The sequence below is a fragment of the Falco punctatus genome (assembly GCF_963210335.1).
Source record: "Falco punctatus genome assembly, chromosome: Z".
Lineage (NCBI taxonomy): Eukaryota > Metazoa > Chordata > Aves > Falconiformes > Falconidae > Falco > Falco punctatus.
The window spans coordinates 60,640,679-60,656,259 of NC_137586.1; the positions used below are offsets into that span (position 1 = coordinate 60,640,679).

Here is a 15,581-nt window from a genome sequence, read left to right on the forward strand (position 1 = left end):
AGAAGGAGTAACAGTCAGTGTTGAACAAGCTTTGACAGTTCACATCATCGTGAATCAGGCCTCCTGCAGGCAGCAAACCTCTCAATGATAGGTCAGCAGATGGGTACCTCTGGTCCCCACAGCAGGGACTTCCCCATTACAGTCACTCACTTCTTCCTGGTGGTCTTGCATGGTTCAGGGTCAGGTGGCCCAAATCCTTTACTTGAAAGCACATCTGGCTTCTCTTCCACTTTGAGGGTGGTGACCGTATTTTGTTGTTAGGGCAGGAATATACCTGTTGGAGGCAGAAATCATGAGCTTCATCTTCTCCAGAGTCTTACCTTAGTACTAAGGGTGTACGCTGCCTACATCTCCGCTGCAGCTGGAACCTGGAGTTCTTTAAGATATTGTGTCTCAGAGAAGATTCTGTCTGTCTCCCTTTTATGTTTTCTGATGCTTCCTGGCCTACTCACTTCCTCCTGTAACTCCTACTTTGCAGCACAACTGCTCCACAACAGCACTGCAGGACAGAGGACCATTGTTCTTAGCATCAGTGAGAAACCCCAGATGCTCCCTGCAGCCCGGGGCTTGGAAAGCTGCATCCACCATCCAAAGCTCTGTCTGTGTGGAAGCTTGTAAGCATTAAGATGTGTCTCTTGTCCTATAATATCAATGACCTTCCAAACATTCCTTGTTATTAAATATCTTGGATTAAGATCCAAAATAATTCAAAATAAAACCTCCATCTTTCAAGTTCCTGTTTCATCACCTCCTTGCAAATAATGCTGTGGGCAACTCATGCTGAAGTCTTGGCAGCCTCTGCTGTGCTACAAGGACGGTGTATGGGATGGCACACTTTGAAGCACAAATCATCAGTACACCGCCATTGAACTTTCTGCAGGTTGTGATCAGTATAGTATTCAAGTTGAGAGTGAAAATTCACAAAATTAAAACCACATAGCTCAGCAGCTTTTTTCAAATTGTCTAGAGTTTTTAGTATTTATGCTGAGATTTCATAAATGGCATGCTTTTAGTAGCAGCAAAGTTCACATCAGCTCAGTAATTTTAATAGAGGGACTGAATTACAGTAAAGATGCAGTGGATGCAGGCTTTGATGAAAATAGTATAGACAATGTAGCAGATTTAAGATTCTGACATACGACTTTGTAGGAACCTACCTGTACCCAGATGGCAACATCTGTAGTCCTTTTCTGTACAGAAACGAGCAGTTTGTGTCATTAAATGCATTTGAAGTTTGTTTTGCCAATCATTAAACTTATTTTAAAAGCTTTTTTCAAAAAATGCCACTCTCCGGTTATCAATTAATTAGCAGCTAGCAAACAGTTACCTGATTTATTTTATCATAAGATACCAAAATGCCATCTTAAATTTGCTTATACTAGTTGCTGTGCGTTCTACTTGAAAATGAAATAAATGTACAGTAAAAATAAATCTGTAGAGCTGTTTTGGTTTGAGGTGCTGGCAATTCATGTTACAATGCTGGGAATTCATGTTATAAGTGGAAGAAAAACATTTACTTCTTGAAAAAGTCATCTTTTCATATATGGTAAAATAAACAAATGCCCTCATTCAGAAAATGAATGCTTCTTGGGGTCGTTCCTATTTTGACTGCCACCTTTTTTTGGTGTGCTATATACCTGATAATATAATAATAGTTTCCAGGACATATGACAATTCACATGTTTATTTTAAATCAATAAAAAGTGGTATTAGTTTATTTAGTCTGACTCTTTGAAACTGACATTGGTCTGTACACCTGGTTAACTGGTTTTGGTTTCTTAAGTAACTGCATTAATAAAATATAATTTTCCTAAGCAGCTTTCTCACAGTCTAGTAGGTAATAAGACTTTATTTTCCTATGCTCATTTTAATTCCATTACTTGTATTTAATCAAAGTCCATGCCTTGTTTGGTTCTCTTTTCTTTCCACATGATTGCGTATTAGTATTTTTATTTTGCTGAATGTCTCTATTTAGGCTTAATTTTTCAAAATATATTCATTTAAGGTTACAGGGCAATTCTAATTTTGTTTCCCACAGACATTTCTTCATCCTTTCTTTCTTTCTTTCTTTTTTTTAATTTCTTTGCCCTCACTGTTGTGTGAAGCAGCTCCTAATTTGATATCTGCTGGAAATTTAATTAAATTGCTATTTGACTTTTCTTGTAGATCATTAACAAAGCTCCTAAATGCAAACAGACCATTTCAGTGTATTGCCATGGACTGTAACAGTTCCTCTGATCTTTTAAGAAATTGCGTACCCATCATCTCTTTATGCAGGAAAGTTTTAGTAGTTTAGCAAATGATTAGCTAAACTTTGGTTATTTTATAACCTTTGCTCACAGAAAATGCTAAAATGAACATAATATGTTAAATAGCAAAAAGGATCTTGTGTATCTACAGTGTAGTGCTAGAATGGGTTTGTGTGTGGAAATATTTCAGAATAATAGCCAAGTATAGTAAATTCATAGTTTTGCAGTAGTTTTCTAATAGTTCATTCTATTCCTGTCTGTAAATTAAGCACTGGAAATTGTGTCCTGCACCTCCAACAAACTTTTGAGTCCTCAGAGGACACAGGAGCACGCCAGCTCCATTGACCACCAACACTATACATGAGTGAGCGTGCTTCAACAGAGGCAGATAACAGCCAGAGGCAGAGCGGCTTCTTCTAAATACATAAGTCTGTATTTTCCAGGAAGGGCAGTCTTGTAACAGATGACTTCATGAGATAGCATGAAGTTTTAACGTGAGAAATAGGATGGAGTTTAGCAGATGATGACCTTAATGTTCCTGGGCATATTAACACGTATTCCTTGACTCTTCCCAGCTATAAAATCTTACCATGATGAATGTGCATGTGCTGTAAGTTCTTCTAGTTTCTGAAAGCTATGTCAGTCCTGTCACATCTGCTGATACAACATGAGATGTAATCATGGTCCATAATCAGCACGCTGTCACCTCATATTTATTCCACATTTCCTACTTCAGGTACCCCACCAAAACTGTCAAGATCCCATCACAAGATTCCTCTTGTGACCAAAAAAAAGTGCAGTTTTTTTCTTCCACTTTTATGTTTTATTTTGGGGTGGAAAATCTATTGTAGATTTTGAGTAATAGCAGCAAAAAGGGAGAGAGGTTCAATTTATTTCCTAACTTGTTAGTTTATAGAAAATGAGTAGGTCATTTTATTTCTTTCAATTTCTGTATGTCATTCTCAACAGCGTATTAGCCGTATAAAATCTTTTACATATTTCTGTAAGGTAACTGAAAATCTTCCTCAGCTGTCTAGGACAATTAGTAAGTTACTACTCATCTTCATTTTTATTCATCTTTGCTTTAGATTCTTTTATTACAGTTACAAACCAGACTGTTTTTAGAATACTAAACATGCCAGTAATCATTTGTTTAATCTACTTGTAATCTTTGATTAAAAGTAAAGAGATATTGTAAAGTACAAATTACAAAATGTTTTTTAATCTAATTAGAAAATTATGAATTATTGAACTATTAGTATGTATCTTTGTCAAACTGGTTTCCATTGTTAAGAATGCTTACCTGTGCCATCTACTGAAATTTCTCCCTTCCTAAGTAAGAAATACCCACAGTGTAATAATTGCTTTAAATGGTGGTTGATTCTTCTCTCACTCATTGTCACTGGTTTTCTTTATGACTTCATCTTAAAAATTTAAGAGGTTAGGGTTTTTTTCATATTCTAGGCACAAAGCTTTAGACAACAACATAACCCTCTTGTCTCGCACTATTTGATTTTACTACTTCTCTGCTGTCTTTCCCTCCTGAGTTGTAATCAGGCCTGATTTATTTGGTTTCTTTCTTATCCCTTGCTTATTATTTTCGTAACTGTGTAATCTCTTGTACCTTAATGACGCTGGATGCTTCATTTCTTTGTAACCTGATTATTAGCTTTTTTGTTTTTTAATTTAAAAAACTTTTAAATACAGTGTCTTGGGATCTAGTCCCTATATAACACTTTATCTACTAAAACCCCATGACGTTTAGTCCATACTTACCTATAACTTTTGAAAATCTTAATCCGTGCCTGACTGCTGGTAGGAGCACAAGTAGAATTAAGTTAAAGGAGCTAACAAACTATTCCAGAATACAACATTGCTGGTGTTACCTGTTGAAACAGCATAGTGGCTAAACTTGTTGCCTGCCTCAGATTAACTTTGATATACACCAATTGGAAGTACTTCATTCTGACCTGAGAAGAGAAAGATTGTAAAATATTTCCTTTTCACCGAGACCTATGCCATTGTGCTTGTTCATTTTATTCTAATGACAAAGATGGAAAAGACTGACCTATATTACAATTATGCTTAGGAATTTCTTGGTCCCTTCAGCACTTGAAGTGGTGTTTGTGTGCTTCTCATGCTTTGCTTTTATTATTAGTCTTCAACTGTTTTTTAGACTTAATAGAATACGTAATAGTATTAACAATAAAAAATGGCGTTGTTGAATAAAATAAAAAATTCATTTTCTAAAAAAAATCATGAGAAAGTCAGTGCTAGAAGCTACTCTGATTTAGACATTTTCTGTAAATTAGCATGCGAGTTTCTCTGTCACTGATGTATAATGGACAAGTGAATATGGTCTTTGACCATGTCTGGTCTGCCTCTTCAGATTTTACCAAGTTTGTAAACAAGTTAAACCAATGTTTAATGCCTCTGTATGGAGAAATCTATGTTGGTTTGTCATTATACTATAGAATAGAATAAGGAAGAGATAATTCAGAACTGAATTCATAATTAAGAACTAAATTGTGGCATCCTCCTTGTATAAAAGGGCAAGGACAATTATTGCAGCAAGTTTTGTGTTATCACACTGGTTGAATAACACCATGGTATCACAAAAAATAGGGGGTTTAGTACAATCATATGCTCTATTGTTGTGTTTCATTTTAGTTGCTTCTGTGAATGATAGTGTACTTGTTGAAATTTTTGCTAGAAAATAGTATTTCCTTCACTATGAATAGTACAGTCTACTTGTATAACTGATTTTGGAAATGGAAGACATCTGTGATCATGAATTAAGTCCACTACAACTTTCTTGGAGCGCAAAACATAAACTTACATTCTCATCCATCTTGGATAATGATCCATCTTGGTTAATTACTTTTTGGACACTTAATTTGCCCTATAATTCAATTAATATCAGATAGATTTTTAAGAAATATTAAAAATGGTATCCATATCATAAATTTATCCATATTTGTTCTTCTAATGTTCTGTAATGTTTCTATTAAAAACTTCAGGAGCCTAGGAGTGGTTGCATGGAATGCAGCAGGGTATTACTCCTCTGTGTATCTTGTCATTGGGAATTTCTGGAAGGTTTTTTCCACTTTGCAGTTGACCTAATGCTAGGTTTTCTGTAGAGCTACTTCGCATCCAGTCTGAGGACAATCCAGACCCCTAGTTTTCATTAAGACTGTTGCTAGGATTGCTTTTGTAATTTTTTTTCTAGAGTTCACTCTCATGGTGTAAACCATTACTTTATGAGCAAGTGAAGAGGCTGGGTAGGTTACTTTTCAGCTGTTCAAACTTCATTTGTAAAGGGCTTTCTCATGGCTATAAAATGTGTGTTTTGTGAATCTTTGATTCCGCTAACTTTAGAAAGGAAAAAACAGCAACATATAGAAGGTTGAGTATTAGTACAAAATTGCAAGGAATACTAACGTACTCTGTTAAGTTATTCACATTGGACAAAGGTAAGGTAAGCTTAACTGGCAAACAAATGAAATAACTCAGCACACAAAAGAATTTGAATTGCAAACATTTCTTTCAAGTTATAAATGAAGTACAAGAAGAAAAAAAAATTAGACATTCATGAGTCTTACATCTTTCTCAGCACATTACATGTAATCAGCAGTGCACAGGAAAAATGGGTTATAAAAATCTACAGGGATATCAATGCAAAGACTACTATTACAGACTAAAGTGACTGATGCTATTTTCATCAAAATATTTCTTCAGAAACAATACAGACAATAGCTATTACATTCTTAAAAAGTTGAGAAACAATGCAAATTTTAGATGCTGCTCATAGGAATGTTTCTGTCCCAGAACCGGGCATGGTGAAGAAAACCTCAGAAAATAGGACAAAGGTGGGAGGAATAAATGATGTGTCAATTTATTGCTTCATTTCCATCTTCATAGTCTACTGCTTTGATTCTCTTCGGGAGCTGCTCATTATCTACTGTGCCCATCTTTTATCTCTTTTAAAATAGCTGGTACAGAAACTTTATCCTACTAGGAAAATGGAAGACAAATAGTAACTCTACCTGAATAAAATTCAAGATAAAAGTTTTGTAATGTGAGAGTAGATCTGTGTAGTCCCTTGAGCCACCTCTGGCTTTACAGTAAGTTTACAATTGCTTAATTTTCCTCCTTTATCACCTCTGTATGTGACATGTGCCATATAATGTGTGACAGAAAAAAAGTCCTAGTAAAAATGTACCCAGAGGAGGCAGGTGAGAAGGTTCCAAGGTGCAGGAGTGACCTTGTCACTCTTCAGAGAAGGAGTCTGGATCAACTCAAATATCTTCCATATAGAATTGCCAGTCTTGTTTTTATAAAAAAATACTGCATCACTTAAAAATGCAAAACATTCAGAAAACAGGAATCTTGGGTTACTTTTTTATTCCTCTTTTATCTCTGAGCTCATTTCTAATCTCTTCTGTAGTCATCCATCTTAGATGGTTTCTTTTTGAATGAACATTCAGATTCATACTTAACACAGTTATTCAGCTCTAAAACTAGACTTCCTTATGTGAAACACCATGTATTAGGAGACCAGAACTAATACTGTGAGAAGTGATAAAATTATGTAGCATTTGTGCTTCACTTTTGTACCTCCAAAGGGACACTTTATGCCCTTTGAGGTGTGGATGACCTCTGTCATGATCAGGAAGCTTGACTCTGAAATAAGCATGTTGGAGAAAGTATTCTGTTCAAAGTCCTAAAGTCATTTCTGCTACTCCTCTACAGAAATAATTAAATAGTATCTCTAACTTAGTATGCCCAATATTTGTACCAACATTAAGGTATACCTTACTGTAATTGTGTGGGGTTTTACTAGTAACTGACTAATTTGTAGACTATAAAACATACTATAATTCTTATACTATACTTGTCCATCATAAATGACTGTACAACAAGGAAAGTTTTTATCTGGCTTTATATCTTACTTTTATTTTCAAGTATATGTATGTGAAGGCATTTGCAATAACGAACTGTGGTACAGAAAATGTTAATGTATTTTTCTGTACAGCAGTTCATTAAGAAGTTTCTTCTTGCTGTACAGTCCAGGACAGCCGTCACCTGTTCAAAAACTAGCTGTGGGAATGTAAATAGATGAAGGTTTTTGGGGTGGGACAGTGTTAAGTCCACTGCAAGTGGTGTGTTCCTTACTGAGCTGAGCAATCCTCAACAGCTGAAGCAATATGAATTGTCCTTGTGAACCAAGGACACATTTGTGTCCCACTGTAGTTCTGGTGCTGCAGCTTTCTGTCATCTGCTACTGTGACCCATGCTGCAATCTATCATATATTAAACAAAGCACTTAGAGAAAATCAGGAGCGTAACAGTTACCAAGTATATTTTTTGAGGTTGGGGATGACAATAATAATCCATAGATGTTTGGCATTTTGAATTAGGAACTCTGGGATCCTCAACAGTGTGTTTATCCTTAAAGCAGTTTTAAAAACTTAGCAACTCCTCCCAGTATCTAAGGAGCATATTTTGTATTTTAATACAGGTTTGTTATTTTGGAAAGATCTGACATGTATGAATAGATTCTTTGTTTACCAATTTAGCAACCAATTTTTAGTTAGACAATGTTATAGTGTATTACATGTTTTAGATGCTTAAGCTTTATTGGGCTTTTTTATTTTCTTCTGTTTTCTTTGGCCTTTGCTACTGGAAGTTTGTCTTTTAATTTATGTGATCTTACTAACCTTAGCTCACAGGAATATGTTCACCAAATTGCTACAAAGCATTTTATGTGGGAGCTCTTACTGTCATGATAGTGAGAGAGAACAGGGCAATGCAGACCGTTTCTGGAATGTAGGATATGTTTTACCCTGGAGGAAATAAAGGTTCTGTGCATTTTTAGATACGAGCTAGGTTTTGTGCTGTTGTTCACCTACTGAATATTTATTTGGAGTTTCTTTTGTTGCTTTTTTTCTTTTTTAGTTCTTTTTGCAAAATTTTTACAACCTTCATCAGAAATTTGCAAAGTGCTTTAGAAGGAATAATTGATTGTCACTAATGCTGTGAGGTGGGAGATTTTACTCATTTTGTGCCTGAGAACTGAGCAATATCCAAAACTATGGGTAGCAAGCAGAACACCTGACATTATTGAGAAATGACTACTGCATCTAACTAGAACTTTCTCTGGATTCCTAGCACTGTCTTAGATAAAGATGCATTTGCGTTATATGAGGAACTCAGAAACCATTAGCATAGTAGTTAATATTGCTCCATTAGGATCCATAATGTGACAGCTAAATAAGATGAAGAAATGAGTAAAACAAACTGTAAGGGGGGAATACAACATAGAATGCATGGAAGGATGTGCTTCTGACCCTCTAATATTTTCCTAGTTTGTTATTAGACACACACTATTTGCTATGTTCTCCACATATAGCAAAGGTAGCAGTATGTGTGTCTCAAGAAAGTTCTGAAATAGGTGTGTTTTGATTTAGACACCACTGGAAATTACCTCAGGTGTTGGAAGGAGAGGTAGTGTCTTACAGTCCACTAAAAACCAACTGTTTCACTTTTAGACTTGCCACCTGTTTGATCAGGTGATAGACTATTTTCATTGAATTAAAAGTGCAAAGGAGACAAACTGATTCTGTTCACTAATTAATTACTTGCTTTTATCACCTAAGAGTGTTTTAACTGCATGATCCAGGGAGAGGATATAAAATGGCTAATTAGTTCAGTGAGGCAATCTGTCCTACTGGTTTAGTAATGAGGAGTTTACTATCTTGTTTTGATTTGCTTTAATTGATGGAATTCCATTGACATTCTAGGTATTAGTTGCTGTGTAATTCTTTTGGGATGGTGGAAGGAAGCAGGGAGGGGGTATGAAAATGTCCTTAGAGAAAAGTTTATGAGGCTTATGTCTTTACAGACAGACATGAATCCAGGTGGTAACAACTGCCAGCACCGAGAAATTGCCTCTACTTCCACTTTAACTGGCTATTGGATTTTTAGCAAAAGCCTTATGAGCTCTGTCTTGTAGGTTCAGCATATTCAACCCATCTTAATGTCAACACCCTGTTTGTGTTTATAGGGACTGCACAGCAGTGCTTAAAAATGAAAATTCCAATTTACATATTAATTTTTTATTCCGTAGTAGTTGGAGGGAAGATGCTTTGTTTCTAACAGCACTAAGCACTTACATAATCTTGGTATTAAATAGTGGGAGTCAGCTTTTCTTTTGCTAATGAACTTGTTTGGTAGCAGCTCAGTGTAATTTGTGCCCAATTTGTACAGCTTTCACGTTGTGAAATGAAGAATATTTTCTTGTTTTCTATGTTAAAGAAAAATGCTGATTTTATGGAATTACTGCAACAAGTAGCAAATTCTATATGAGAAAAAAACCCAATGTCCCAGGCAGAGAGAGACACCAAGTTCCATGTAATTACATCTGTACTTCTCCAGGATGGTGGCTTCAGGGAACGTTAAGGAGAAGGAAGGGAAAAGAAATAGAATATATGTGGTTTTTTAGGGGAAAGAAGACAAGCAAAGCAAAGTTGATACGGGTTTTTTGGAAAAAAGGCCATGTAGAAAGTGTCATGATGTACTAGAAATATTTAACACTGAAGTTAACTGTAATACTGACTTCTCGTAGTTGTTTTCAGTCACCAGCCTAAATGTTTACATTTTCTTGTTTTCCCTCACTCATGTCATCTATCAGACATACTTGAATGAAACCCCCATTGTGTATATTTTATATGGAATGTTAAGATGTAAAGGCTTTTTTATAAGCCCCTTAATACTATTATACTAGAGCTCTTTCTTTTTTTCTGGAGCAAATTGAAATTAATTAGAACCCTGGTTAGGGTTCCAGAAGTAAAGCTTTTAGTTAATAATTTAAAGCAATGGGAATAATACTTCTTGATACCTTCTTTTCAGATTCTGGGTATAAATTCTATAACAAATCACAGTGACTAAATTGCATTTTTTGTAATTTTCTCTGTATCAAGAATGAAAAATATGAACATCCTTTTAAAAGAGGCTGTTAGACATGAGGAGAAACTATTGAAGAAATTGCTTGAAAACTATGGAAGGATCTTAGCCGGACCCTCAGAATAAAATAAAAAAAGCTTGGTGAATGTATAGGCTTCAGTGTGACAATATTTTTAAAAGTGGTTTTAAGCATGCAAATATATAGAAGGAAATCTGGAAGATACAGCAACAAATCACTGAGAATACAAAACATGTGAAATGACAGCAGGAATGCTAACAAGATACTCCAACTATCATGACATTTATAAGACTGAGGAATCAAATAATAAATGTAAGTCAAATAGACACTGTGAAGAAATTACAAGTAAGAGGTCAGGGAAAAAACAAAAAAGAACCTGAAAAATGCATCTACAGTGGATGTAACTGCAGAATCTGAAGTGGCTGGTGGTGGAGCACTGAGAATGAAATTGTAAGCATACTGTTTCACCCCACTGAATGGCAAGTTATTAAAAGTGCAAAGTAACAGAACTTTTGGCAGGATTTAGCATCATTCTGAATACCACTGGATCTGCTAAACACTGTTGGTTTCTATGTACTCCAAGAACCAACTCCTCACAAGAATCATGAAAAAAAACCTACATGCCTGAGAGGAGGATTACAAAAATTCTTTAAAAATACTATGACTGAAGTGAAGGAAAAAGGGAAAGAAAAGTTCTCATATGAAGTATTTTCTAAATAAGTGAGAGGAATAGTCTATCTTGCACATGAGAAACAAAAAAAAGCAAATTTGCTTAAGTCAGAAGTAAACATATTAAGTGCTCAGAAGACTTTATTGAGATAGACAGTATCTGAAAAGTAATACATAGTAATATAGCTTCAAGAATTTAAAGAGTTTTAGCTAAAAGCAGAAGATATTAATACTGTGAGATGCCTAACCAGCACTACTATATTTACATTTCTATTTGTAGCTTTATTAGTAATTTCAGTTGTCATTATGCCTTTATTAGTATTTTCAGTTGTCATAATGCATCCTTTTCTGTCTTATTGTTAATAGCTTGGCACTCACTATTTCATAAAATGTCACTGATACTCTGTGGAAGATGGCAATGAAAATGCTTTGTTTTTTAATAAAAACTGATACAAACATAAAGAAGCACTTTGCCTGGAAAGATTGATGGTGGACATGACAGTTGTGTCCACCCGCACAAGTTGTGGGTCATTAGCTAACCACTGGCCCATGATTCCTCCCTTGGCACCTGTCTGCAGCGCAGCAGCTTGAACAGTGTCGTTGTGTGATTCACTACCAGCCAACAGACAGCTTGAAAACTACTGTTTCATGAAGCACAGACTTCGTGTATCTGTGGTGTTTCAGGACATGTAGTGTTAATTTATGTATATCCTAAACATAGTATCACAATCTTTACCAGCTGTCTCAAATACCAGTTTGATTTTCATGCAAATGTTTTTGTAAATGTTCAGTAATGATGAAAAACATTTCCACTAGATGACTCTGAAAGAAAAAGAAAACTGCTACATACGAAACAGACAAAAATTATGTGAACTGATTCAGAACCTGTTTAAATGCTAGGTCAGACTCAGGTAAGAAGTTGTCCATGATTGTAATTAACTGTAAATTTTCTTGAGATATCACCTCATTACTTTTTCCACCTCTGATGTTCGTCTGTCACAACATCTAGACTAAACTGAGTAAAAAATAATAATAATAGTAATTACTAAAGTGTGATTGGAACCTGAGGCATAAATTCTTGAAGTTTCATGCTGATACTTTTTACAGATTTTAGTATAAGCAATAGAAATCCGGTTTTGTTTTGCAGCTGTCTTATTTTCACCAAACGATGCCACATGCTAACATCAAGCTATGTAACCTAGTGCATATTGAGCTGTTTTATACATTTGTGCGTATCTTCCGCTGGAGCCTGTGACTTCAGACTTGGTTTGAAGTGGTCCATCTTCTCTAACTCCAGGAATAACTGCATTTATATCATTGTAGCATCAAGGTCAAAAGCCATAAATGTACTTAGTGTCAGAAGAGTTATATGAGTCACACATGTTAAAATTCTTAAATCAAGTTACAGTATTTATGCTCAAATGCAGGGTTTGTCGATACATCAAATAATGTAGTGCAATATGGACTTGAATCAGTTGATCAAAGTAGTTGTAGATGTATGAGCTTTAACATCACTATATATGGCTCGAAACTTCTACTTTACACTAAATATAGTTCAGTCCTTTGTCATGAAAGTCCCATCATCCATAGGGTTTGAAACTGTTTGTCATTGGTTCAGACCTTTCTTTCTGCGTTAGCTGTAGAAGCAAACTCGGTGCCCACTGTAGGCAGAGTTCTAGGTTAGTTTCTTCCAAGAGTAATCTAGTTTGCATGCACCAAAATCATTCTTCAGAACCAATAAGTGTGCATTAAGTGCTCAGGGGACTTGCTCCAAAACTATGCTACAGCTCTAATCCAAACATTAAAGCTAATTTAATTATTCTGGTATATTCACGTAAGACAAGCTCTTTGTGAGCATATTGGCTGTTTAAGCTGAAAACAAACATAGTAAATTTAGTTTATGCCCATGATGTTCATAACGTTACAAATTTAATTCTGTTGCTTAACGTTTTTCTCCTTTCAAGAATTCCCTGTATTTTACTGCATTAAGACGGGAATAATAGTACCTATTGTGTAGTATTTTAACACACTGTGGAAAAAAACCCATGGTATACTTATGGTATGTTAATAATATATTATTAGCATGTGTTATTATTCCAAATGTATGCTGTAGAGAAACCACAGTAGGTCCTTTATCAGGTATTACTACAGGCTGTCTTCTAAAAAAAACATGTTTGAGATGGAGGGAGGGAAAGTGTGTTGGTTTTCTGATCTTCTCATCCATCACTGAGCCAAAGTTCCTTTTCCTGCAATATTGCGTAGCTTTTTATTTTTGATGTAAACACTAATGCTAAGATGGGCAGAGAGAAGATGGAGCCAGTTCTCTGGTTTCTCACCATCTTTCATAATACAGGAACATGTTTTTTGAGTGCTTCTTCAAATTCTGTTTCATTTTGCATAAAATCTTATTTGTTATTCAATGGGTTTATTTCTGGGACCTCAGAGAGTTCAGTTGTGGTGAGCTGAATTTGGCTGGCTGCCAGACACCCACCCAGCTGCTCTCTCACTCTCAGGACAGGGGACAAAATAAGGCAGAAAGTCTTGTGGGTCATCATAAAAACAGGGAGATCACTCACAATCAGCAAAAGACTGAACTTAGGGAACACAAATTTAATTTGCTGTGAATTAAAATGGAGTTGAATGGTGAAAAGTGAAGACAAAACCTGAAATACCTTTCCCCCACCCCTCCCTTCTTCCAAGGCTCACCTTCACTCCATTCCTGACTCTTCCACCTCCTCCCCACCAAGGGCTGCAGAGGTATGCAGAGTGGGGGTTGCAGTAAGTCCGTAACAGCTCCTCTCTGCTGCCCCTTCCGCCTCACACTGTTTCCCTGCTCCAGTGTAGGTCCTTGCACGGGCTGCAGGACTCTGCCCCAGCACCTGGATCACCTCCATCATCTCCAGCACCTGTTCTCCTGACTTCTTCACTGACCTTGGTGTTCACAGGATTATTTCTCACACTTTTATTTTCACTCCCTTACTGCTCTTTTTCAAAACTGTTGTGCAGCGTTTTTTACCCTTTCTTAAATATGTTTTCTGAGAGTGCCACCATCTTGGCTGAGGGGAGCCATTTTAAAAGGCTTCAAGTACTTTCAAATGTGCAAAATTATGGGGGTTTATTTCTTCTTCTAACTTAGAGACCTGGCTGCAAGGAACTGCTTGGTAGGTGAAAGCAACATTTTGAAAATAAGCGATTTTGGAATGTCCCGGCAAGAGGATGATGGCGTGTACTCATCGTCAGGCCTAAAGCAGATTCCTATCAAGTGGACTGCTCCAGAAGCTCTCAACTATGGTAAGGACATACCTCCAGTTTCTTGCCACAAAAAAAAAAAAAAAAAAGGTAGCATAAGGAGCACCAGGACTACGCTGTCAGCCATATTTGTTCATATATATACATATTCTTAGTGCACAGTTCAAATCAATAATGTTTAAAATAATAATAATATATCAGTCTTATTTAAGTTATAAATAAAATAGTGTTTTCCTTTAAAAAGAATAAGACAGCAATCTCAAAACTCCTATTGTGCAGCAATGAAGTAATGTTTTGGTTATATTGCTGATTCATCCTACTAGTCTACCTAGGCAGTCATCTAAATCATGATTGTTAGCAAAACGAATGGCAAGTTCTGCCTACTTATGGCAGTGATTATTCTAGCACCTCTTTGAAAAAAGTAGCAAGTGTCAACATACTAGAAAACTCTGTTAGATAAATCATTGCATTGGAGAAAAGTATAGTCACTGATTTATATGTTTTTTTAACTGCAGCTTTTCTTTACCTTTACCATTTTTATATATTGCTACGCTGTTGTCTTGGGGGAAAAAAAAATATTATTTCTGATTGAGGGAAGTGGTCCATACTACATTGGTAATAGTTCCAGAACAGAAGCAGAAGCTGCTGTATTTAGCTTTTTAGCTTATATGAAACTAGAAAAGTAACTTCTAAGTAAAGTGGGCTGTGAAGAATCAGCGTGTTAAATGAACAATGAGACATTTTGGATGTAGTTCTTTCACCCAGTTCTTTAGTTGAGTACTTAGAAAAAAATAGTTTTAAATTCTTCATTTGAAGTGTCTACAAATATTTCTGCCATGTCTTAAAGCTTTTTTTAAAAAAGAATGCATTGGAAATCCTAAGTTTGTGACTTACGATTTATAGCAAAGTATTTCCTCTCATAATTAGATTAGTAGGCTAATATATTTAGTTACGTAGTTGATCCTGTATGATCAATCATTCTAAGATGTGTTACTGTTGCTAATGTTCACGGGGGAGCAAACCTCTCTAGTTTGGGTGTTTGTTCCACTATAAACAGTGTTTTGAATTTTTATTTTTGTTATTTCAGAAACACATACAGTTTATTTGATATATAATGGAAACCTATCTTTTGTAGCCATATGCAGTCCAGTGGACTACATTAAACAGTAAACAGGCTGTTGTGGCAACACCTTCACTTTGTACTTTTGAGTCTTTTTTTCTGCATAGTACAAGAGAGGATAGTTGATTAACATCTATTTATTTTGTGTTTCCTAAAATGCATACATATTGAAGCAGCCCTAAGTGATTTTCTGTAGTTTTTGGAAAATAAGCTCTCTCAAATATTTGTTAATGAGTTCAGCGTTATTCAACTTTCAAAATGTTGGAGAAGGTTTCTGTGTGTTTTGAAAGGATGATCTTTTCCACTCCTT

The 15,581-nt window shown here is 35.7% G+C and overlaps 1 protein-coding gene across 3 annotated transcripts in view; it reads left to right on the top strand.

Annotated features, from left to right (window-relative positions):
* FER (FER tyrosine kinase) overlaps positions 1 to 15,581 on the top strand; it is a 202,445-nt gene that overhangs the window by 178,753 nt on the left and 8,111 nt on the right. For all 3 annotated transcript variants that reach the window (XM_080371961.1, XM_080371963.1, XM_080371962.1), the window contains one exon: positions 14,039 to 14,193. In XM_080371961.1, coding sequence (XP_080228087.1) covers positions 14,039 to 14,193 — 155 coding nt within the window. The remainder of the gene's footprint in view (positions 1 to 14,038; positions 14,194 to 15,581) is intronic.